The sequence below is a fragment of the Vipera berus genome, assembly GCF_964194415.1.
Source record: "Vipera berus genome assembly, chromosome: 2".
NCBI classification, from domain to species: domain Eukaryota; kingdom Metazoa; phylum Chordata; class Lepidosauria; order Squamata; family Viperidae; genus Vipera; species Vipera berus.
Genome location: NC_138203.1, coordinates 263412757 through 263438779, shown reverse-complemented (window position 1 = coordinate 263438779; position 26023 = coordinate 263412757). Strand labels below are relative to the sequence as shown.

At 42.1% G+C, this 26023-nt stretch overlaps 1 protein-coding gene across 1 annotated transcript in view; it reads left to right on the top strand.

Annotated features, from left to right (window-relative positions):
• Positions 1 to 514: 514 nt before the first annotated feature.
• IL17RC (interleukin 17 receptor C) overlaps positions 515 to 26023 on the top strand; it is a 36528-nt gene continuing 11019 nt past the window's right edge. The window contains exons 1-14 of the mRNA XM_081319084.1: positions 515 to 865; positions 3892 to 3910; positions 4581 to 4742; positions 7056 to 7130; positions 7220 to 7329; positions 11068 to 11185; positions 11281 to 11325; positions 13160 to 13305; positions 14625 to 14684; positions 16711 to 16774; positions 21839 to 22023; positions 22668 to 22736; positions 23727 to 23777; positions 25204 to 25249. Coding sequence (XP_081175210.1) covers positions 773 to 865; positions 3892 to 3910; positions 4581 to 4742; positions 7056 to 7130; positions 7220 to 7329; positions 11068 to 11185; positions 11281 to 11325; positions 13160 to 13305; positions 14625 to 14684; positions 16711 to 16774; positions 21839 to 22023; positions 22668 to 22736; positions 23727 to 23777; positions 25204 to 25249 — 1243 coding nt within the window. The 5' untranslated portion in view covers positions 515 to 772. The remainder of the gene's footprint in view (positions 866 to 3891; positions 3911 to 4580; positions 4743 to 7055; positions 7131 to 7219; positions 7330 to 11067; positions 11186 to 11280; positions 11326 to 13159; positions 13306 to 14624; positions 14685 to 16710; positions 16775 to 21838; positions 22024 to 22667; positions 22737 to 23726; positions 23778 to 25203; positions 25250 to 26023) is intronic.

Here is a 26023-nt window from a genome sequence, read left to right as displayed (position 1 = left end):
AAGTTGGAAGGGACCTTGGAGGTCATCTAGTCCAACCCCCTGCTCAGGCAGGAAACCCTATACCATTTCGGACAAATGGCTGTCCAGTCTCTTCTTAAAAACTTCCAGTGTTGGAGCATTCATTGCTTCTGGATGCAGGTTGTGGAGGTAGGAGGCAAATGTTATAGGGTTTCCTGCCTGAGCAGGGGGTTGGACTAGATGAACTCCAAGGTCCCTTCCATCATCATCGTCACTGTTATTGTTGTTGTTGTTGTTTGCTCTCATGGCATTTGGGAAAATGCTAAATTTAGCTTGGCTGTGATTTAGGTTAGAATTACTGGCAGCTTGGCATTCAGCCTAGGTTCTTGGGCACGTCCCCTGGATTCCAGGGGAAGTTCTTGCTCCGCCTCTTGGATTTATTCTTCTTTGACGTAACCTTGGTAGTAATTGCAAAAAGGGAGGATATTTATTTACAAAGTCAGATCTGGCAAACCAAGCTAGGAAGTATCTTCCCGATTTGGGCAGCTCTTCTAATCTTCTTGCTCTTGCTGGTTGTGAAGAGATTTATGGCTCACTTAGCCAGCTGGATCCTTAACCTGCTTGTCAGCCTAACTCCAAAGCTTGGAAATGACGTGTGAAGATGCCAGTTCCGTGGAAGAAGAAACAGAGAAATAGTGTACCAAGGCAGGATTTAAACTTACTCTGTAGAAAGGCAGATTGTGCCATGGGAGGTACAAAGTCTGTATCATGCTGGTAATGAGTTACAAGAAGAGTGATTGTTTAGCTACCTGAGATGCAGTTATTTGCCTTCGTGCTGTTCCTAACTCACCTGTCTTCTGCCTGCTTCCCCCTTGCAAACTCGTTGAACTCTGTCAGTTGCTCACCGGTAAGTAAACGTCTTGTCATAGTGGTGGAAGGAGGCAGCAAGGTTTAGAATCAAACAAAATAATCTCTTAAGATCTGTTCCCTTCCTTTTCCTTAGTGAACTGAATATTTTGCATTATTGCTGTGCTGCTAACCGGTATTGGCATTTTGGCATCTGCGGTTGATCAGGTCTCTGACAGCTCGATTCTCTGTGGAGAAGCATGTTTATACCACATTAGCACAGTGTACCTGTCTCAGGTGTCACTACAGCCAGTGGAAGAGGGATTGTTGACAAGAAGGGTTATAGTAGCATCAGCTCGGCCAAAAAATTCTTGTATCGTGTTATAAAAGTTTCGGAGCCTTTCCTTAACAGCATTCCTTAGCAGAATCAACAGTTGCTGTGATGTAGGGTCCTTGGTGCTCTCTGAGCTTGGCTGTTTTCTTGCAGATGTTTCATTACCCAACTAGGTAACACCCTCAGTGCTAGCTAACCTGGTGTTACTTAACTGGGTAATGAAACATCTGCAAGCAAACAACCAAACTCGGAGAGCAGCAAGGACCCCACAGCAACTCCTTAAAACAGTAGTATCATTTCCAGAGCTTAGGTAGCAGCCATGTGATGCTAAGAAATGACACAGTTATTTTAAAGAGTTGTAGGCACATGCTACGTTTGTACTCCCTTGTGAACTAAGGAACTGTTCTAAATAATTTCTGAAATGCTGCATGGTTGCTGCATCACCGGAGGCTTTCAAAAACAGACTGGACAACCATTTGTCTGAAATGGTATAGGGTCTCCTGCTTAAGCATGGGGTTGGACTAGAAGACCTCTGAGGTCCCTTCCATCTCTATTATTCTATGTTCTAATCTATGTTCAACCCTGAGTTACAAATATTCTCCTGTTCTTGCTAGAACGGGTTGTTGGCTAGCAATGCCTTATCCTGACTATTTTTGATACCAGGGGTTTGTGTGTCATCAGAGGTTTAGTGATACAGCAAACAGCAGGGTAAAGCTGGATACGTTATTTCCTGGGAACAAGATAAGGCATATCAAGGAAGAATGAGCAAAACTGAAGCTGTATTCCAGTGATGTTGCAATACTTAATCAAGACAAAATCTGCATTTGAAGAAGGACTATAAATTAGCTATCACCATAAGTCTGAAGGTGCTTCAGGAGTGAAGCCACTAGACACACAGATCTTTTATTTATTTATTTTATTTTATTTATTAGATTTATATACTCCCCTTCTCCCATAGGACTCAGGGCGGTTCACAAGGTTTTTAAAAACAATACAACAAATTACAAAACTTAAAATCAATTAAAAAGATTATATTGACCTTGAAATAAAACCCCAATTAAAATACAATTTCAAAGAGCCAGGTCTTCAGGTCCCTGCGGAATGAGCGAAGGTCAGGGGCAGTCCTAAGCTCTACAGGCAGCTGGTTCCAAAGGGCAGGCGCACCCACAGAGAAGGCCCTCCCCCTGGGTATTGTCCGCCGGCAATAGGATTAGTAGAAAGTAGCTGAGCAGCCTTAAAAGTTTGAGTCTTCCACATGAGATAGGTCTTTCCTGCTTTGCTTTGTAATGGGAGGCAAAATAGGAGTATTCCCCAATTCCATTCCTTCAGGGGCAGAAAGATGAAAGAAGATTCTAGTGAATATTAGTTACTGGATATGAAAAAGTGGAAGAGTTTTTAACTTCATTACATGATATTACTGAATCTTTATTCAAAATAACTCCTCCAACTTCCTCAAAGTGACATCAGCATTTTAGGAAAATCCCAAGGTTTGTAAAAGTTAAGGCAAAACACTTTTTTTTGGCAGGGGTGAAGGACTTCCATAAACAACACTTTCTGGAAATACAAATTACGGTACTTCCTATGCCAAGATGAAAGACAAAATTGGGAGGGAGATGGAACAGAATAAGCTGAAAAATGGCATTTCTGAATTGCTGGTTGGGTCACATCCTGCATATTACATCACTGTGTGTTATTAGAGATCTCACTGCAGTGAGTTATTGCAGATCTCACTTATCCTAAGTTAATTACAGTATGTGTGTGTAGTTTTGTTGAAACATGTTGCACAGATAATTGATTCAGAGGTCTGTCCAGGATGCCAAGATCAGAGGTGCAAGAGATTCCAAGAAAAGCTATGACAAACATCAATTTGTTGTTTCGTATATCAAGAGGGACCTCTAGACTCTGCCAGTTTAGGCAAGTGCCAATTTGGCCTGAGCCAAAAGCCACCTCAGGGTGAGAGTAAAGAGCTAGCAGGCAGATTATGAGTACCCACAAATAGAGGAACAAACTACAGTTCTGGAGAGATGCAGGTAGTCCTCAATTTACAACCACAACTGAGACCAGAATTTCCATTGTTAAGTAGACTAGACTAAACTAGACTAGACTAGACTAGACTAGACTAGACTAGACTAGACTAGACTAGAATAGAATAGAATAGAATAGAATAGAATAGAATAGAATAGAATAGAATAGAATAGAATAGAATAGAAATCAGTAAAGTAAATCTGGCTGGCTATATTGTGTAATGGAATACCTCGGGGACCACCTGCTGCCGGCGTCAACTCCCCTCCGCCCTGTGCGTTCCCACAGAGAGGGCCTCCTCAGGGTGCCTCCGGTCAGAGAATGCCGGCTGGTGGCCCCCAGGGGGAGGGCCTTCTCTGTGGGTGCCCCGGCATTATGGAACCAACTGCCGGTTGAGCTCTGGATGGCACCGGATCTTTGCTCCTTCCGGCGCGGGTTAAAGACCCATCTATTCGAACAAGCTGGCCTGGCCTGATGGGGGAATGTTAGGGTTTTAATGTTTTTTTTTATATTTTGACTGTTTTAATTCGGGCAATAATTTAATTCTTTTTTAAGTTTTGTATTTCTATTTATATGCCCTGTTCACCACCCTGAGTCCTTCGGGAGAAGGGGGGTATAAAAATTCAATAAAACTAAACTAAACTAAACTAATGGGAGCTGGGAAAATGGGTTTATTTGAAAATATATATCCCGGTCATTGAACCTGCTCTTTCCTCTCTGTCCTTCTGCAGGGCCTGGGCTGTCAGCTAAGTAAGTATATGTTCTGATTTTTTTATGTGTGTGTTAAGCAGAAAGTTCATTTTCTCTCGAATTAGTGCATTATAGTTGCGGTGGGTAACAATCCTCAGTCGTGCTGGTTAAGAATGGAGAGAGTTGTGGTCCATGACAACTGCATGGTGCCAAGGAGAAGAACAACTGATTTATTAGTTATACGTGTGGTTCAACAGGGTTCATGATAGCAACCAATGTGGCTTAACTGGAATCTAGTCAGACGGGATTATTTAGCTCTTAAGAATTGTTTGGTTGCGTTTTATGATGATGATCATGCAATTCCTTTTTCACTCATGCACACTCACATACCAAAGGGGAGTCACTAATTATACCTTGTGATTTCATGCCAATAATAGGCAGTGCCTCCTCATGCAATTAAAACATGTTGGAGAAAGAGAAAAAAATGGGGGGGGAGATGGGCATAACAGAGAAAAGCCGTTTGGAGGCCCCTCTTAAATTCTTGGGTTCCATATCTATCTGCAGCTGAAAAGTTAGCAGATATTCCTCCTCTTCTGCAGAACATTAACTTGCAATGACTGAAGACCCCACCCCCCACCCCTCAGTCTGCAAACCACAGGCTAGGTTGGGCAAGGGAGCGTCCTCTACTGCCCCCCATCACTTTCTCTCCCCACCCCCACCTTGCTTTCAGAAAAGAAGGATGTTCTATGTATACTTGGTGAAGCCAGATCAGATCCAGAACTAGATCCAGTCGTAGGTCTGGTTCAGATGAACCCAAGGAACACTGTTTGGTGCCCGGAGGAGGGAGACTGCACTCCTTGCGTGCAAGTGACATTAACTCTTGGATTACTGGGTAAGGGAGGTGACTCAAGCATCTTTTCTTAGAAGTGTATTTGTGTCAGCTGCTAGCCTTGGGTCCTGGAGGTGGTGGTGGGAACCAGGAACTTGTTTTTTTTTTTGGTGCTGCCATTGCATTGGTCTAGGGCAGGGGAGGATTGAAGAATCTGCTATGAAAAGCATCTAAGTGGCAGCAATGATTTAGGGCTGTCTTCATCTTTGACAAACTGCCCAACCTCCAATCAATCTCGTTGTTACAGTGCAGATGCTTAACAGATTTTCTCTAGAAGTTAGATGGCAGATCCCAACAGGAAAAAAAAAGTTCTCTCCCTGTCGTGGTATAATGATTTTGACGGAGGAGAATATTTGTAGCTCAGGGTTGAACTGAGGGGTCCTTGATGCTCTCTGAGCTTGGCGGTTTTCTTGCAGATGTTTCATTACCCAAACTAGGTGACAGCACAAGGATCATCAGTTGTTGGACTAGGACAGGGGTGGGGAACCTCGGCTCTTTTATGACTTGTGGACTTCAACTCCCAGAATTCCTGAGCCAGCCTGAGGAATTCTGGGAGTTGAAGTGCACAAGTCATAAAAGGGCCAAGTTTGAAGACCCCTGTCTTAGAGGAATGGAAGATACCTGATTGTAGCAGATAAATTTTGCAGGCAGACAGTGCCAGTTTTAACTTCCATTAAAAACCATCCTAGGTGATAAGGCTAGAGAAGGCTTATCCTGCTTAGGCTCCAGACAGTGCTATGCGCTCACCAGTACTGGGCTATATGAGCAGACTTTTTCCAAGGTGGCACTTTCTAGACTGCTGGGACATGAAGACCAGGCAACACACACCAAGCCTGTATTGGATGGAGATTCTGGATGTTTCAGTTCCGAGACACGTGGAAGGACACTGAGTTAAGAAAGGATAATACAGGCCAATGGTTTGACTTGGTAAGAGGCATCTCCTTATGTCTGATACCCTCTATAGCAGCCTTCCCAATTTGACTTTGCTGACAAGCAACAGTGGACATTGTAGTACAACCCAGCTGGAAGATACTGGGTCAGTCCCTAGACCAGGGCTTTTCAACCAGTCGTACGGGTACCACCTGTGGTACATTGGCACCTGGCAGGTGGTACGCGACCATCCTAGAAAAGTGGTAGCGGGGGAGGGGAATGAGCTGAACCGGTGGCAGCACCGCACAAGCCTGAGCGAGAGACGGCTGGAGCTGCAGGGCTCTCAGGGCTCAGTGGAAGCGCCAGGATCAGCGCCAGGCTCCAGCTGGAGCTCAGCGCTGATCCCGGCATGTCTGCTGAGCCCAGAAGAAGCGCCGATCAGTTGGAATGTTACACCATCTCCAGGGTCTTGTGATTTACATTCAGACGCTTGGCAACTGATTCCTATTTATGACGGTCACAGTGTCCCAGGGTCATGTGAAGTCACCAAAACCTGCTGCAACCCCCCCAGCAGAGGGGGAAAAAAATAAAAACAAACACCCCCCCCACCCCACCCCCACTGCCAATCCTCAACAGGAATGCTCACAACAATGAAAACCTCGGACAGGAGGAAGAGCACCGCTGGGTGGGCAGGCAGGTGTCTTGCTCGGCTGTGGCTTGGGGGGCACTTTTTTCAGTGCCATTGTAACTTCGAACAGTCACTAAGAAAACTGTACAGGACTACCTGTACTTCATCATTTTTTTCCTTTTTTTTTTTGGTCATCAAGTTTTTGACACCTTGCTAGGCGACTGGTGGTACTCGGATGTTGTTATATCCTAAAAGTGGTACAATGGGTGAAAAGGTTGAAAAGCCCTGCCCTAGATTTCAGAAAGGATTAAATAGCTCTCTTCTTGCTGTCAAGGCAGCTAAAAATCTCATCCTTGTCCAACTTGCTAAGTCTTTTTGCCGTTAGATCCTTCTTTCTTATTTAAATTTCCCACCCCAAAAACCAACCGTCATCTAGAGGAACAAGTTGACAGGCATCTAATGTCTTTCAAAAAGGAAAAGGAAATAATTGCTAGCTAACTATAAATCTTTTGTTCTGCATTTTGCATTCTTTTAGCCCTATGTAATATGCAAAATCTTTTTTTAATAGAACTGTTGGGAGCAAGGGGGGGATCTTTTATTCGCAAATATACATTAAATTTGAGAGATTGTCTTTGCAGTGATTGGCAACATCTGTATGATGATTCATTACACAGATAGCATGAACTGCTCTAAAAATTTAGACTGTTGCACCCCAGGATGGTTGAGTCTGTGGTTTCACCATGTTGTTTCACCTGTTATTTTTGGCAAAATGGATGCATTCCAATAACCAATGCCTCATTCCTTTTGTTTCCTTCTAGAGCCAGCTGCATTGGGTGCAAAACAAGATGGAGGAGCCAGCAAGATCAGCGAGCAGCCCAAGGGACACCCCAAGAGTGAGTAGGTCTTCTTGACAGCAGCTCCTTGCTACCGGATGGAAACTGTCCTTACTTTGCTTTTGATCCTGCTCTCTTTCTGTCTCCAGAAATCCTGCGAACACACATTTTCCTCATGGCCCAGACCTATTCTTCTTCTCGTTGTGTCGAAGTGGAGGTTTGGCTTCCCGACAATCGGGAAAGTCAAAATAATTCCCTGGTAAGGCACACAGATTCCTAGAGGCATCCTCCCTCCTAGAGGTAGGAAGATCTTGTTCAGTGATGGTGAGCCTTTGGGGCTAGATGTGTCAAAAATTCAGAAAGTCCTAACTCTGTTGCTGTGTTATTCCCCCTTCTGCCACGAAAGACAAACAATTCTTTACATATGTATTTATTTTTTGAAAAAATGCAGTCCAGTCATGGATGGTGCCAAGTATTGTATAAAGGAAATAGTTGCAAAAAAGAAGAAGAAAGAAATATGAGTGAAGCTTTTGAGAATAATTGTTGGGGGTTGGTGAATTTGGCATGTCACCTAAAACATCAGGGTGTGTGTCTTTTGACAGACATGTCATGCATTCATTGTTACTGATCTAGTTATTTATTATTATATGGATTCCCAGACCTTCTCTGGAAGGATCTCTTGTCCTAGGCCAAACATGCAGAAACATAATAGACAGGTGGTTGCAAACTCTACTGGTGGTTATTTACTACAACTGTCCAAATGACAGGGATGCTGTTAGCACCATACACATACATGGGAGAGAATTTTCCAAAGTCAAGGAAGCTCTTCTTAATAGAATCCCAAAGTTTCCAAGTCTGAAGTAGAAAGCGAAAGAGTAGTCAGGGGGAGGTCCAAGGGTCAAAGCAGCACAGAAAGTTTGTCAGAACCTAAGAAAGTTGTGGGATTCAAGACAACATTCAAGACACACAGAATCTCAGAGCCATAGTGGTGCAGTGGTTAGAATGCAGTATTCCAGACTAGGTCTACCCACTGCCAGAGTTCGATTCTCACTGGCTCAAGGCTGACTCAGCCTTCCATCCTTCCGAGGTGGGTAAAATAAGGACTCAGGTTGTTGGGAGGGGGGCAATATGCTGACTCTGTAAACCTCTTAGAGAGGGCTGTAAAGCACTGTGAAGTGGTATATAAGTCTAAGTGCTATTGCTACTGCTGTCTGGGTTACCAGAGGGTTGTTGCCAACTGAGAGGCTTGGGTTTTGCTATTCTGCAAAGTAGAGCCACTGACAGGTGAAAGCAACCAGAACAACTTGTGAAGAGTCTCAACGCTGGTTTGTTGCTAGTCAACTATGTTTACAAGACTCTCACCAGACTGACCTCATTGCCCCGGGAACAGCAAGATAAGGCTTCGAACATGTGCTGCTTCCTACAGCGCAGTGACTCCAAACTTCAGCCCCTCTTAATTCCTCCGTCCAGTCTAACCGGAGATTCCACCACATCCTGGTGTCATTCATTACAGGAGAATACAACTCCTTTCTCTCAAGAAGACTTGTAGAGCACCTTTGCTCTGCTCTCTGCTCCACACGATGAGTCCTTGTGCCGGTTGGAGGTGGCAGATCAGGCTTCTCATCTTCAAACGCAATGGTTGCTTCGGTTGATTACCTGATGACTCCACCTCAGGTGCCTGCAGTTCCTGAGGCAATGGTTCATCTGGTATTTCTGGAGCAGGTTGCACAATGTCAGTCATTTCATCTGAGCTCACCAAAACAAAGGACAGGGGTGCACATAAGGCCTCCCCTCATTTTATCCTGCAAAGCAGGTGAGGTGAAAAGAAAGAACCAGTCTACAGTCACCCAGTGAATTCCAAGGTTGAGAAGGCCCTTAACCTGAACCTCCAGAGTCATGTTTCTCAGTCTTGGCAACTGAAGATGTGCTGACTTCAACTCCCAGAATTCTGCAGCCAGCATGCTGGCTGGGGAATTCTGGGAGTTGAGGTCCAAACATCTTCAAATTGCTAAGATTGAGAAACTCTACTCCAGATAATGTATCTTAATATTCAGCTCTCATGTAAAGTGAGGCGATGCAGTCTGCTAGTACTAGTGGGTGTATCTAACATATCCATCTGCAATTTAACCTCAGTTCCCATCATCCACAAGCAGTGAAATGAAGTGCCATGCTATGTCACACTGATAGAAGTTGTAGTTCAAGATACTCAGAGACTGCTAGCATAAGGAAGCCCGTTCTGGCCATTAGAGCAGGATTGTGAGAAGAACTTGATGATTATAAACTTCTCCTTGCTTTTCACAGACAAGTTTTTTGTCTCCAGGTGTAGCTCCCAACCAATAATAATACAGCAATGTTGCTAAGGAGTCCTTTGTCCCTTACAAAAGGGATTCCATGAATATACAAATATACATATGAGCTTATTGTGTGTAATTTGTTTTGTGCTCTATTTGTTTATTGTAATATACACAAACTGTATTGGGTAAAAAGGCTGACCTCGTTCAGACTGACAGGCTAACTGATCTATCTGGAAAGCTGACCACCAGGCATGCTGGTAATCACAACCTTTGTTTGCATTTCTCTCAGTATCTATTACCTTATGATTAATTATTTACATAGCAATCTTACCTTTCTTCCAAAGAATGTAGGCTAGCTTTCTTGCAATGCATTAGGCTGAGATTTACTGAATAAACTGCAATCATCTGGGTTCACAGGAGACTCTGAGTTCTAGTCCTGCCTTATTCATGAAAGATAGCTGGGTGACTTTGGGCCAGTCCCTCTCTCTCACCCCAACCCACCTCACACAAACAATTATCCTACATGTTCATGTTTCAAGAAAATATCTGCAGCTCAGGGTCGAAATATAGAGTCCTTGGTGCTCTCAGAGTGTGGTTGTTTTCTTGCTGGTGTCTCATTACCTGATTAGGTAACATTATCAGTGCTAGGGGGTATGGTGTATAGGGTTTGCTCTCTGTTTATATACAGTAGTTTGTCCTGCTGATATGCCCTGCTGATTTGGCTGATGTTCTCTTTGGTAGGTCCTTCGTTGTGGTATTGTTTTCTGCTTGACTTTTGTCTGGTGCTAATCTCTACTTATCTAGGTGTTGGTTGCTGAAGAAGATGTGTTCTGGTTATTGTGTTGTGTTCTGTGTACTATTTTTCCAGTTATGCTGGCTGTAGACATTGGGAACCATAGTCCCACCATATCGTAGTATGATATTTGAAGCATAAAATTAGATTAGGTATTAGCTTTGTACCATATAGTATCAACCTTATAAATTCTCAAGATTCTTTTTTCCACTATGTATTCAAGGACCATGATTAATATACAGTATATTAATATATATATATATGCATACATGTATATCTTGGTGTTATTTTTGTCATTTTGTATAATTTGGTGGGACGCGGTGGCTGAGTGGGTTAGGATGCTGAGCTTGTCGATCAGAAGGTCGGCAGTTTGGCGGGTCGAATCCCGAGTGCCGCGTAACAGAGTGAGCGCCTGTTACTTGTCCCAGCTTCTGCCAACCTAGCAGTTCGAAAGCATGTAAAAATGCAAGTAGAAAAATAGGGACCACTACGGTGGGAAGGTAACAGCGTTCTGTGCGCCTTTGGCGTCTAGTTATGCCGGCCGCATGACCACGGAGACGTCCTCGGACAAGCGCTGGCTCTTCGGCTTTGAAACGGAGATGAGCACCGGCCCCTAGAGTCGGAAACGACTAGCATGCATGTGCGGGGGAACCTTTACCTTACCTATAATTTGGCATTTCTTGGATGCTGCGGTTAATATATTGTTGTTGTTGTTGTTGTTATTGTCCTTGGGATAGTGACATTGTTTGGTGGGTGTTTATCTTATTTTTGAGAGTGGTGCATCAGAATTTCTTTTTAATGTTTGCCATTGAAAATGACAATAAAGGTTATTCAATTCAACCCAATTCAATCTGGCAGGCCTTGGATGAGAAAAACTCTTTGATTTTTTTTTCTCCTTCTTCCTTTCTAGGGATCTCTGCAGTACAACTGTTTCCCAGTAGCTCTCAATGGGGAGCTGAATCTTACAGTCTTCACGCGGCCTCGCTATCATTCTGCAGGTGTGTTACAAGTCACGCACCATGGACCAGGTGAGTTCTCCAGGAATAAGTAATGAAACAACCTTTGATAAGATCAGCCTGAAACTCGCCACCCATCGGATGTCTCTGCTGTGTTCTTTTCACAGACTGTACCTGGCCCAAAGCCACAGAGGCCATTCGCCTGTGTCAAGGTATGTTGCAATGCACCAACCTCCCCATCAATACTTTTCCCTCAGTGTAGGAATCAGCAGGGATTCAAGCAAAGCCTGGAATTCCTTTTTGTAGCATAAAAGGACTACATTTCTTGGATCCAACCCAATAGCCATAACATCCAGTTGCAAACAATGATTGGAAACTGACCAAAGAGAGAAGCAACCTAGAATTAAAGAGAAACTTCCTAACGGTGAGGAAAATTAACCAGTGGAACAGCTTGCCTCCAGAAATCGTGGGTGCTCCATCACTGGAGATTTTTAAGAAGAGACTAGACAGTCATTTGTCTGAAATGGTATAGGTTCTCCTGCTTGAGCGGAGGGCTGGACTAGAAGACCTCCAAGGTCCATTCCAGATTCTATTCTATTCTATTCTATTCTATTCTGTTCTGTTCTGTTCCGTTCCGTTCCTATTCTATTCTATTCTATTCTATTCTATTCTATTCTATTCTATTCTATTCTATTCTATTCTATTCTATTCTATTCTATTCTATTCTATTCTATTCTATTCTAATCACCATTTAAGCCAGGGGTGTCAAACTCAATTTCATTGAGGGCCGCATCAGCATTGCAGTTGCCCTCAGGGGGCTGGGTGGGTATGACCAGGGTGGGTGTGGCCTACTGGGTGGGCGTGGCTAGTGTGTATGGCCTACTGGGTGGGTGTGGCCAGCTCTACATCGTTCGCATCAAGGGTGCCTAGGGGGGCCTGGGCAGGAGTGGGAGAGATCTGAGGGTCTCTGGCAGAAGGAGGGTCTCTGGGCCAGGGCCAAGGCAGTGGGGGCCGTTCCCTCCCTGTTTCCAGGATGGCTTCGCGGGCCACAAGAAACCACTTCGCGGGCCGGATCTGGCCCCCGGGCCTTGTGTTTGACATGTCTGATTTAAGCCATAAGCCATAACTTACAAGCTAGAACGGCTGCATAGATACAGCACATTCAGATGGGACCATTCAAAGTTACAACGGCACTGGAAAAAGTGACATGACAATTTTTCACACTTCTGACCACTGCAATATCCCCATGGTCATGTGATCAAAATTTGGATGCTTAGCAATTGACTCATTTTTATGATGGGTGCAGTGTCCCGGGGTCATGTGATCATCTTTTGTGACCTTCTGGCAAGCAAAGTCAGCAGGGAAGCCAGGTTCACTTAACAACCGTGTTACTAACTTAACAACTGCAGTGATTCACTTAACGATTTGGCAGGAAAGGTTGTAAAATGGGGAAAAAATTCACTTAACAAATGTCTTGCTTAGCAACAGCAAATTTGGGGTCAATTGAGATTGTAAGTCAAGGACTACCTGTATTTTGATAAATAACTCAAGGCAGCGAACATACCTAATACTCATCCCTCCCTCCTGTTTTCCGCACAACTACAGCCTTGTGAGGTGAATTGGGCTGAGAGAGTGAGTGACTAGCTCAAGGTCACCCAGCCAGCTAGGTATTATTTTTTTATATATAATTTTGCCTTTCTTGATTCAAACTTAATGAGATTAGTCAATCTTATCATATTGGGCCATTTACTTTTTTAAACAACAACAACATATTCTTATTTCATTTGTGGGTCCTGCCTTGGAGACAGTTCATACTGCTGGCTCTTGGCTCATACTCAAAAGGCTTTAGAGACGATATAGTAGTTGACTGCATGAAAGAAGAAGGAATGATTGAAGTGGGGAAAAAACGATAAAAGGGGAACAGACAGCCATCTTGGAAGAGTAGGCGCTTTTTGAGCTCCCAGGAAACAGAAGTCCCCGCTTAGATCAATTAACTCTGGATGTCTGATTGAGGGCTCAACGCTAATGACAAATTTTGTCTTACAGTGCCAAGTTTAGACATTTCTGTGGGACTACGGTCGGCAATTCTACATGTGCAAAACACCCCTAAAGGACAGCACTTCAAACTGTGGCTGTATCTGAATCGGACAGACGGATTTAAAGGTCTTGATCAGGAGACTCCCAAGTTGCTAGTAAGTGAAGGTTTTCCCCAATATTTGTCAAGCCTCGTACTTCAGGGTAGTCCTTGCTTAACAACAGCAATTGGAACCGGAATTTCTGTCGCTAAGTGATGCGGTCATAATACGATGTCACACAACCTCATCGCTTAGCAACATCAATCCTGGCACTCCCGTTGCCACTGTCAAGTAAGGATCACAGGCCTTTAAGCGAGTACCAGGAGAGTCGCAAACAGGCTGGCTGGCAGGTAAGGCAGGCTGCTTCTGGCGGGAGAAGGTACACAACTGTTTGGTGAGACATTGTGCGAATGCAATGGGATCGGGAGTGATTGGTGCAGGGTAGGGGAGAGTGTCAGACCTGCCCTAACTTAGACATTTATGAAAGAAAGATGCTTGACTCCATTTGGTTGAAGTGATAGGTTCTTTTACTAAAGTTAAGTGGTTGCAGCGAAAGTAAAGCTAGATCTGGGTATTCCTGTGCAAAGGTTACCCTTGTCCCCTTTCCCTGGCCCTCCCCCCCTTGACCAGTCCATGAGTGCCCAATAGTATGGCGGGTTGAAGTTTTGGGAACTGCTTTGATGTTACGTGCCTCTCAGTGGAGTTTCGCATTCTGTTCCCAGGCTGTTTATCCTTCATGGCTGGCTTATTCCAGTTTGACACCTCTAGTTCTTGTCAACGTGTCTCCCCTCCCCCGGTTTATCTTCTCATTCCCATGCCTGAACTTTACTTCCCCAAATTCCTTCTCCTCTCTCCCGCGCTTTATGGCAGGATGCCAGCAAAGTGAAGAAGCTGAAGATGACAGACCTGACTATTGGAGCAACTTGTAACCTTCTCTGCTGGCTTCCCCATTGATTTGGCTTGCAGGAAGCTGGCAGGGAAGGTCGCAAATGCTGATCATGAAACATCGCAACTGTCATGGGCGTGAACCAGTTGTCAAGCACCCAGACTGCGATCACATGACCGCAGAGATACTGTGATCGCTGGAAGTCAAAAGTACCACTTGTTCAGTGCCCAGAATTATGGGATGTAGGATGGGTGGCCACATATGACTTTGAAATAAATAAAATATAATTTTAGTCAAGGTGGATGGCATGTCAATTTAATAAATCAATAAAATGAAAGCAAGCCAATTAGGAACCCTGCTCTCCTGAAAACATCTGTGAAGCAGTGGATTCTGATTTCTTCACATTTTTCTTCCCTTAACCCAGGGGTCTTCAAACTTGGCTACTTTAAGACTTGTGGACTTCAACTCCCAGAATTCCTCAGTTGAAGCCCACAATTCTTAAAGTTGCCAAGTCTGAAGACACCTGTCCTAACCTATTGTTCTATTTTAGACTGGATCGGAGAACGTGAGCTTGCCAATCTCGCAGGTGTTTCCGTGTCTCTGCTTTCAGGTAAGAACAATTCTTCACAAGATCTTTTCTCTCCCACACTTCTTTAGGCTCCCTACAACTATAGAGCAGAGAACAAGATTAAGGCAGAGTTATAGTTAGAATATTTTAGCCCATTTTCTCAGCTGCAACATTTCTGAGAATTGCTTCTAGAGATGGAAAGATTGAGTTCCTGTGGAGGGTTGGTCTCTTAGGCAGAAATGCAGGGCTTTGGAGAGGTGCCAGAGGAGTCAACAAGGAGGGGCAGGAAATTCTCAAAATTCCTGAAGAATGCTTCCAAGAATTGTAGCGTAATTTCTTTTTACCTCTAACCAGCAGCCAAAATGGAAACCAGAAGCTCCTGGATTATTCTAAATTAGGGAGAGAGAAGCTACAGCCTCCAGATGGGATCAGGCCTGGAAGGACACCGTTTGTGACTCTTCATGACCACTCCAAGATTCACTGTAGCGTAAATCCTCCAATCAATTTTTAAACCTACATAGATATAGTTTTTAAAAAACCAAGCCTATCTTTATGAAAAATAGTCCCATCATTATCTTAGCACCATTGTCTCACCCATTCCAACCCCAGGCTGTTAAAAATTTAGTGCAAGCCCTCATCAACATTATCTATCGCTGTTCTAATAGTGCCTGATTGACACTTGATTTTCTCAAGGAGCAAGGACTGATTTCTTAGTTATTTATAACAAATGAGATTTGGCAGGTGGCAGCACCTGGTCAACCTGATCTGGAGATCAGAAGCAAAGCCACATCCAGTCTAGTTAGTATTCAGATGGGAATTTAGGAAGTTTCTCCATGGTGGTAGAGTTGTCTGGGTCATGAAAGAAGCATCTCAGAACAAGGCCATGACATTCATACTGTGGCCCAAAAGCAGTGTACGGATGTGCCGGTGAGAACACCAAGAGCTGAGCTTGACCGGAATATTTGATCTGAACCAAATGGGAGGGTAGTTTCAGATGGCCCCTATACTGTGCCGACACCATCTGGTGAGCTATTTCATCTATGCAGCAATTCTCAGGCTAACAACAACAACAACAACAACAATAAAGTTGGAAGGGACCTTGGAGGTCACCTAGTCCAGGGGTTCTATGTCAGACTTTGTCTTTTGGGCTTAGTGTGCAATTGAAATGGCATTTATAGCAATTAGCAATATGCACTGATTATGCCTATGGTTGTACAGCATCGTTCATTGCCAGATAAGTCCTTTGAGAAAATTGACATCAAGTGCCCTGTGTGATGACTGGAACGCTGCAATCCTTAACCAGCTGTTAATGCATGGAGGATGGGAGGGCAGGGTAGGCCCCTCCCTCCCAGGAGCATCCACAGAGGGGTTCAATGAAGTCAAGATGGCGGCTGTAACTATGCAACTGAGATCCTGGGCATACCTGTACAGTCTTGTGAAAGTCAGATGTATGAATAGATCAAATCAAATAGCTTCATAGATTCACATGAGAGTCCCTACACTGGATTTGGTCATGCTGGCTTAAAAAATGAAACCACAAGCTAGAGTTGATTCTGAACAACTGGAGATGGAAAGGTAGAGAGGACTGCTATAGCTGTGGATCCGAGGGGCTTTGCTTCTCTCGACAAGGGGACATCCAATCTCAATATTCTTCCCAGAGATTGATATTGCAGCAGTTTAAAAATCAGATGGATGGATGGATGGATGGATGGATGGATGGATGGATGGATGGTGTTATGTATCCAGGTGAAGTGAACACATACACACTTACATAGCAGTCACCACCAGGGGGCATTGAACTGTATCTGTTTTGGCGGGAACCCAGTTTCGGTGGGAAACAGAGGTTCAAACCGATTGGCCAGCTGCTCACCTGGCCAGGTATAAAAGGAGGGCAGGTAACCCCTATTCCCCAGTACAGTCACTTCCACCGAATAAAGATCTGCCATGCTGTACTCATTGTCTCGGCGTCCTTCCTGCTCTCCAGAACTCACAACACAACATATGGATGGAGGAGGCTCTTGGGGGCCATCTCTCTGTCCCCTCATTCTCTCGAATATTGTGTTCATAGGTCTGGCCCAAGATTGAAGACCAAGTTGACACACCTCGAACTCATTTCTGTCCTTTTGCAAATGGTATGAAAATGGTATTCATTCAGTTTTTTGAGTTTTTAAGGCAGATAACTATTGGCTAAAAGAAATGTAAATATATCCATATTTTGTGGGGTGGGCTTGTCAGGAAGATGGCATTGTTTTGATAGAAGTTCATGTTAGAGATTAAACTTGATTTGAGTGACAATATTATATAATGGAGTAAAAGCACCTTTAAGGAGTTAAACGGCCTAAGGGTGTGGCTGTAATTATTCCACATAAAAGAGAGTTAGATGTTATACGTAGTTGCTCTTGTATATGTGTTTGATGTTAGTGTTTGGATACCTCTTGTTCTCTTGTTTGCTAACTTGATATTTATTCTCTCAAGAATCAACTGCTTGCTACAGTGTATATTGTTTTTGATATTGGTAAGCAGCTTTTGTATTTTGATACTATGTTTTTTATGGACTGACTTTTATGTGCATGATACTGGATTGATACTTGGACTATTTCTTACTGTGTTTCTTTTTGTTGTCTGAGTAAAAATAAGTTATAAAACTCGTGTTAGTGCATTACTGTTTGCCTAAAAGTCCCAGTACAACTTCCACTGTGTATTAATAATACTCTGTTAAACAAACCATTTTTTCAACAACATATTCTAACAATGGTTATGGGCCCAGATCCAGTGTGGTGCTGAGGACAGGCACAGTATTGTATTTATATTTCCTAACTGAGTTTTCAAATTCAGACAATGGCACAAGGACTATTCAATCCATTCTGCATTACCCGGCTTAATGGGTCAAACTACGTATCCTGGTCTACACAATGTAGTTTGCTATTACAAAATCAAGGTCTTTGGAAAATAGTCCATAATCCTCCTGATGTAACTGCCTGGGATCCAACTAATGAAGAAGATAACAAGAAGATTGTAGACTTCAATAAAGACAATGATAAGGCTTTATCTATCATTGGGCTAACATTAGGAGACCAACAGCTAGTCCATGTGCGTGGAGAAGAATCTGCTGCTAAATGTTGGGCTAAGTTGAAGAAGATTTTTGTTCGGGACAGTGTTGGTGCTCATATAAATCTTACCAGAAAGCTATTTAGAGCTAGACTGGAAAAGAATGGCGATATGTTAGCTCACCTTAACTTTATAAAAGCAACTTTGTTGGAACTGCAAGAAAAAGAACTTATTTTCTCAGAGCTTCACCAGGTTTACATCATTTTATCATCATTGGATGAGAGCTACGATGCCTTTGTATCGTCCTTGGAGGTTTTGTCCAAAGAAGACCTAACTGTTTCTTCAATAACTGGAAGGTTGTTGGAAGAATCAAGATGTCGTATGGAGAGAAAACAGTTGAGAGAGCCATTGCAACAAGAAATAAAGAAGACTGAATCTGCTTATATTTTAAGGAAATGCTTTAATTGTGGGTTAAAGGGACATATTGCTAAGTTTTGTCAGAATAGTAATTGTCAGAGAAAGGAAAGCCATAGAAAGAATAAAAAGCTGATTAATGTAGCTGTAGCTAATAGAACTACTAATAACCACAATTGGTGGGTGGTAGATAGTGGAGCTACACACTGTATTTCAAAAATAAAAAGGGATTTTGAGAATATAAGGTCTAGTAAAAAATATATTTCTATGGCTAATGGCTGGAGAGTCAAGGTCTCTGGAGAGGGTAAGGTTTACTGTTCATTTTTAAAACAAAATTTGGAAATGCTATATGTTCCCAGATGTGATTATAATCTATTATCAGTTAAGGCATTATTGGAAGCAGGTTTTAAAGTTACTTTCCAAGGGGAGGAATGTCTTATTCAAAAGAATGAAGTGAACTTAATAGCAAATATGAAAGACGGTTTGTTTGTAATTAGCAATGATCCTATTATAATGGCTACTACTTGTACAAATCAAAAACCACATGATGAATGTATTCATTTATTACATAGAAGATTGGGTCATGTGAATTTTAATACACTAAAAAGAACTGTAGCTTTGTCTAATGGGTTTAAGTTAAAGGCTTGTAAGAAATATCTGCAGTGTAACGTATGTGGTAGAGAAAAGAGCAGGGCAGCACCAGCTAATAGGTTAGATGGATTTAAAACCACAACTCCATTAGAACTGGTATTTATGGATTTGATAGGTCCTATGAAACCCAGTTTAGGGGGTGCTTGCTACATATTAAATATTCTGGACCATTATAGCAGATATGGGTTCTGTTATCTACTTACGTCAAAAACTGAAACTATACAAACAATATCTAATTGGCTCAAGTTTGTACAAAGGAAAACTCAGTTAAATGTAAAAACCATAATAACAGACAATGGAACTGAGTTTGTTAATAAACAGTTCAATGAGCTGTTAGTTTCAGAAGGAATAGAGCATAGACGTACAGCTCCTTATAGACCTCAGCATAATGCATTTGTTGAACGGAGGGGCCAAACATTGCAAGCTATGATTAGATCTATGATTGAAGATTCTGGTTTACCTGATAGCTTATGGGGAGAAGCAGCAAAATGTGCTAATCATATTTTAAACAATGTGGTTAGTTCAGCTACAGGTAAAATTCCTTATACCTTATGGTATAAGAGAAAACCAAATCTTAGTTATATTCACACATTTGGAACACCTGCTTGGGTACATATTCCAAGTTCAATAAGAAATAAAGGAGAACATAGAGCTAAACAATTATTTTTTGTTGGCTATGAGTTAAACCATAAGTCTTATCGGTTCTGGGAGAAAGGTACTAAAAACATTTATTGTAGTTCTAGCGCTGTTTTTCAAGAACAGTCAGGCTGGGAAAGGGTAGAAGATATTGTATATATTCCTCAACAAGATTTAACTAACTCCTCAAATGAAAGTGATAAAGAAGAGGAGGAACCTGCTAGAGAGATCAAACAAGAACCACTGATAGTGGAGACAGGAGAGGAAGAAGATAATAATGTAAATGTACCTATAAGTCCAATAATTCTCAGAAGGTCTAACAGGGAAAGACGACAGCCTGATCGTTTCGAGGCAGGTTTAATTTGTCAAATAGACATTGAACCTTCTAATGTTGAAGAAATAAAAATGTATCCTGAGAATGAAAGAAAGAATTGGAAAGTAGCTATGGATAAAGAAATAAAGTCTTTGCAAGATCTTAATGTTTATCAAGAGGTTAAAATACCTAAAACAGAAAAGTTAATTGGATGTAAATGGGTTTTTAAACTGAAAGAAAGTGTTACAGGAGAGGTAATACATAAAGCAAGATTAGTTGCTCAAGGATTTGCACAGAATAATAGTGATTATGATGTAGTATTTTCCCCAACGTTAAGAGCTTCCACTCTTAGGGCTGCTTTAGTTTGGGCAGCAAATAAGAATTATAGTATAAAACATGTAGATATTGAAACTGCTTATTTGCATGCAACATTAAACCATGATATATATATGAAAGTTCCATCAGGAATAGAAAGTAAGGTAGGGTACTGTTGGAAACTGAATAAGAGTTTGTATGGTTTAAAACAGTCAGGTTATGAGTGGAATAGATGTTTAGTAAAAGAGTTAAATAGTTTGGGATTTAAAGCTAGTATTGCAGATCCTTGTTTATTTATAAAACAGCAAAATAGTGAATTATCATTGTTATTATTATTCACTGATGATATTGCTATTATAGCAAAAGATGAAACAGAAACTGAAAGAATAATTTCAGGGTTAAAAAGAAAATTTAGAGTAAAAGATCTAGGAGCTATTAGTCATTATCTAGGGCTGGATATTATCAGGACTAGTAAAGGATTTAAACTGTCTCAAGCTAAGAAAATTAATGGTTTGCTGAAACGTTATAATATGGAAAACTGTAAACCAGTAAAAACACCTATGGTTCAAGGTTTTGAGAGTTCAGCAGATAACAGCAATGTCTTTGATAAAAAGATATATCAATCATTAATAGGCAGCTTGATGTATTTATGTAACTGGTCAAGACCTGACATAGCATTTACAGTTAATCATTTAGCTAGATATTGTGAGAATCCTACAACCAGATGTTGGCAAGGTGCGAAAAGAGTTTTAAGATATTTGAAGCACACCATACATTATTCTCTATATCTAGAGCCAACAAAGGAATTGGAACTAAAAGCATTTGCAGATGCTAGTTTTGCATCTGATACTGTAACCAGGAAATCCACTTCAGGATTGGTTGTATTATTGGGAAACGCTTTAGTAGGATGGAGGTCTAACAGACAGAAGCATATAAGCTTATCAACAACTGAATCTGAATTTTCTTGTTTATCTTTATTATGTACTGAGCTATTGGTATGGAAACAATTATTGTTTGATATGGGTTTAAATTGTAATGAACCAATAAAAGTGTATGAAGACAATCAAGCAGCTATAAAATTAGCAACTAATGCTGCAGTGAAAACTAGATCAAAACATACGGATCTACGGTATCTAAATGTCAGACAATGTGTTAAAGATAATTTGATTAAACTGGAATATTGTGCAACTGAAGATAATATTGCTGACCAGTTTACTAAAGCTCAGGGTGCTATAAAGCATAAATCTGTTTGTGATATGTGTAATTTGAGATTGTAAAAATATATGTATAATATGCCACCCAAAAGGGGAGATTGTTAGAGATTAAACTTGATTTGGGTGACAATATTGTATAATGGAGTAAAAGCACCTTTAAGGAGTTAAACGGCCTAAGGGTGTGGCTGTAATTATTCCACATAAAAGAGAGTTAGATGTTACACGTAGTTGCTCTTGTATATGTGTTTGATGTTAGTGTTTGGATACCTCTTGTTCTCTTGTTTGCTAACTTGATATTTATTCTCTCAAGAATCAACTGCTTGCTACAGTGTATATTGTTTTTGATATTGGTAAGCAGCTTTTGTATTTTGATACTATGTTTTTTATGGACTGACTTTTATGTGCATGATACTGGATTGATACTTGGACTATTTCTTACTGTGTTTCTTTTTGTTGTCTGAGTAAAAATAAGTTATAAAACTCGTGTTAGTGCATTACTGTTTGCCTAAAAGTCCCAGTACAACTTCCACTGTGTATTAATAATACTCTGTTAAACAAACCATTTTTTCAACAACATATTCTAACAGTTCAACCTCTCATTGCAGACCCAGCTGCTTTGGCCAGGGCCTGGGCCCACAGCCGCTTGGAAGTTCACACTTCTGGTGGAAGTTTGAGCTGCTTGGTTTCTGCTCCATGTGACCTTCAAGGAGAGCTGGTTCCCTGCTGGCAGATGGAAGAGCTCGCCTGCCACCCTTTGCATCCCCATCTGTATCTGGTCCTCATTCCACATGTGAGTAGAGAAAGCAAAGAGGGAGGAGGAAGAGAAATGTCAATTGGAAGATGAAGAGGAAGCTGAGAATTAGAAAAATGATAAGGTCTCATGTCACTGTGCGGATGCTGCCAGGTTGATTCTGGTAATTCCCACTAGGAATTACATAATATAAACCTGGTTAATGCAACCTTTTCTCTTTTCCCTCCCCAATTCCTCTCTTTTTTTTCTTGGGTCTTTCATTCTATTGTGTAGTGGGTTCTGGAACGCAGCAAAGATGCCAGGCCGATGAGTACAGCATAGGGGTTCTTTATTGGTGGTAGAAACTATACTGGGGAAATAGGGGTTACCTGTACCTTTATATACCTGGCCAGGTACGCCCTCAGCCAATCAGTTTAAACCTTAGTTTCCCACCGAAAACTAACCAGCCACAGCAGTTTCTGTACAGCGCCACCTGGTGGTATCGGCTATGCTGCGGCTTACTGTATCTCTTAAACCACCATACATAACACATTCTTCCTCCCACTTTTATGCTAAGCAGCAGTTCTTCCTTCCTTCCTCCCTCCCTCCCTCCCTCCCTCCCTCCCTTCCTTCCTTCCTTCCTTCCTTCCTCTTTTAGGAGTCTGTGGGCCAAGAAATGATGCATCTGACATCTTCATTTCTCCAGAAGAACTGTAAGAGATGGAAAAGGTGGTCAGAAGGCTCATAGGTGTAAAAAGATGTCATTTCTACAAGTTTGTGCCCTTGAAAAATTTTGGTGCAACTATGTTTTTCTGATGAAAATAATGAGAATATCGGTAGTTGTGTTTAAATGGTTAAATATATGGGAGTGGTGCTGTTGTAATTATTATTATTATATTTTTATCCCACTTTTTAAGATACATTTTTGTCAGTTCAATCCAGTGAACCTACTTAATTTTTTCCCCACAACAACAACCATGTGAGGTAGGTTGAACTTAGAGAGAATCCAAAGTCTTCCAGTTGGTTTTCTGTCCAAGTCAGGACTAAAATTCAGTTTCCTGGTTTCTAGGGCTTGCCTTGAATCACTACACCATACTGGCTCTATTCCAAATAATATTTCATCAATTCAATTTCATTAATGAAATTTAATTTCAGTATTCCAGCTGTATTTCATTAATTCAATATAGACCAGGGCTCTTCAAACTTGGCCCTTTTATGACTTGTGGATTTCAACTCCCAGAATTCCTCAGCCAGGCATGCTGGCTGAGGAATTCTGGGAGCTGAAGTCCACAAGTCATAAAAGGGCCAAGTTTGAAGACCCCTAATGTAGACTTTCATTGGTGGCATTTTGCTGCTGTTGCTGTTGTTCTTGTCCTATACACTTCTTTGTCCTAGCCTTGCCTCCTTTTGAAATTCACCTCTCTGTTGCTCAGCCTCCTCACACATTCATTCATTCATTCATTCATTCATTCATCAGACTGGGCTGAGGGACATACTTATCCTTTGACACTGTGCACTCCTGTCTTAGGATAAGCAACCTTTGGGACTTGAAACTCGGTATGCCTGAAGGATTTGCTAAAGGGCTGGAGGATTGTAAGCATTTCATTGGAGACTTTTAGGTGTAGCCCCTTTCAGTCAGGGGAGGGTTGTGTTTTGCACATGAGCAGAGGGGGCAGCCACACAGGATGCACACATAACTTAGCCTTCCAGGCCTTTCTGCAATGGGTTGCTTGTAACCGAATTGATTTTCCCAATGTTCACAGGAACCACAGGAATTCCCAAGACTGCAATCTCATCCCAACCTCTGTGTGCAGGTAGGAACAGAAAAAAATCAAGAAAAGAATGGGCAACCTTACTTTCAGTTTCCAAGGATTCTCCATGGGATGGATTATTTTAGCAGACATCAAAAGTCAAAAAGAGGTTCTCTCATTGCTCTGAAATGGAGCTTGGACTGATTTGAAGGGTTGGGGGGAAAGGCTGGACAAGAAGGTGTCTTCCATGACTTTTTGCTTCCTGGAGCTACTGTTGTGATTTTATTGAGCTTCGTCCACAGCGTGTGGCTGGATCAATCTCTTAATCTAGACCACAGTTTTCAACTTGGGCAATTTAGAGATGCCAGGAGGACTGGGAAATTCTGGGAGTTGAGGTGCACACATTTTAAAGTTGCCAAGGTTGAAAAACCCTGGTCTAGATGTATAAGGTGCGTAAGGTGCTACACTGACTACATTTCCCAGAACTGAAGACTGCTCTATGTAGCAAATAGATGCTGAGCTTTTTAGTTGGCACTATTAGTCATTACAAGGGACACGGTGGCTCAGTGGGTTAGGACGCTGAACTTGTCAATCAGAAGGTCGGCAGTTTGGCATGTCGAATCCCGAGTGCCGCGTAACAGAGTGAGCGCCTGTTACTCATCCCAGCTTCTGCCAACCTAGCAGTTCGAAAGCACGTAAAAAATGCAAGTAGAAAAATAAGGACCACTATGGTGGGAAGGTAACAGCGTTCCATGTGCCTTTGGCGTCTAGTCATGCCGGCCACATGACCATGGAGACGTCCTCAGACAAGTGCTGGCTCTTTCGCTTTGAAATGGAGATGAGCACCGGCCCCTAGAGTTGGAAACGACTAGCACGCACGTGCAGGGGAACCTTTACCTTTACCTATTAGTCATTATTAAATGAAAAGCCTTCCTATATAACAGAATAACAGAGTTGGAAGGATCTTAAAGTTCTTCTAGTCCAACCCCCTGCTCAAGCAGGAGACCCTATACCATTCTGGACAAATGGCTGTCCAATTTCTTCTTAAAAACCTTCAGAGTTAGAGCACCCACAACTTCTGGAGGCAAGTTGCTCCACTGATTGTTCTAAAAGTCTGGACATTCCTCCTTAGTTCTAGGTTGCTTCTCTCCTTGATGAGTTTCCATCCATTGCTCCTTGTCCTGCCTTCAGGTGCTTTGGAGAACAGCCTGGCTCCCTCTTCTTTGTGGCAGCCCCTGAGATATTGGAAGACTGCTATCATGTCCCCCCTCGTCCTTCTTTTCATTAAATGAGTAATCATGATTAGATAGTTGGGTACCGCTTTGATGGGCACATTAATGGGGACGTGAAAGGAGTCCCCTGTGCATCAGTGATGTCACTAGTTAATCCTTTCAACACGGAAGCACTTCAAGGCTTCCAACAAAAACCTGAATGTTATCATGCTAATCTCCCCATATTCCAGCAATCCAAGTTTCCCCTCTTTGTACAGGTAAGAAGGAATGGAAGTACCTACCTCCAAAGCTGCCTGCAGAATGGTAAGTGCTGATGCAGATGCATGCCTAACCGTTCCCACAATTAGCAGTTCTGTTTGTTCTGCAACATTTATTTCAGCTCCAAAAATGGTTCCAGGAAGCTCTCTTTAGGTGGGGAATGGCAGAAAGCCCACAATGCAGTTGTGGTGCACCAGAACAAGCAATAACACATATAGTTCAAAAATGTCCCCTCAGGAAATTTCAAGGCACCTGGGATGAGCTCATCTCAGCCATGCCAGAAGCAGTTAGAGCAGGGGTTTCCAAACTGGGCTCTTTTATGACTCATGGACTTCAACTCCCAGAATTCCTCAGCCAGTGTGCCTGGGAGTTCCATGAGTCATAAAAGGGCTGAGTTTGGAGACCCCTGAGTTAGAGGGTTAGCTTCCTTAGATATCAAATTATTACATCTATCCAGGGCTTTTTTTCTCATAGAACGCTCAGAACGGAGTTCCGACACCTTTTTTGGATGGAACCTTGTAGGATAGGCAAGGCGGGTTGTATGACATGTGTGAGTTCCGGCACCTTTTTCTTTTACAGTACAAAAAAAGCACTGCATCTATCCCATTGCAACTCTATGGCACCATGTTATAGTGATTGTATTATCTTGTTTTATCTTAATTTAATATTTATCTCATATATTGTATTGTCCACATACATTTATATCTATCTATCTATCTATCTGTCTGTCTGTCTGTCTGTCTGTCTATCTATCTATCTATCTATCTATCTATCTATCTATCTATCTATCTATCTATCTATCTATCTATTATGTTCTAT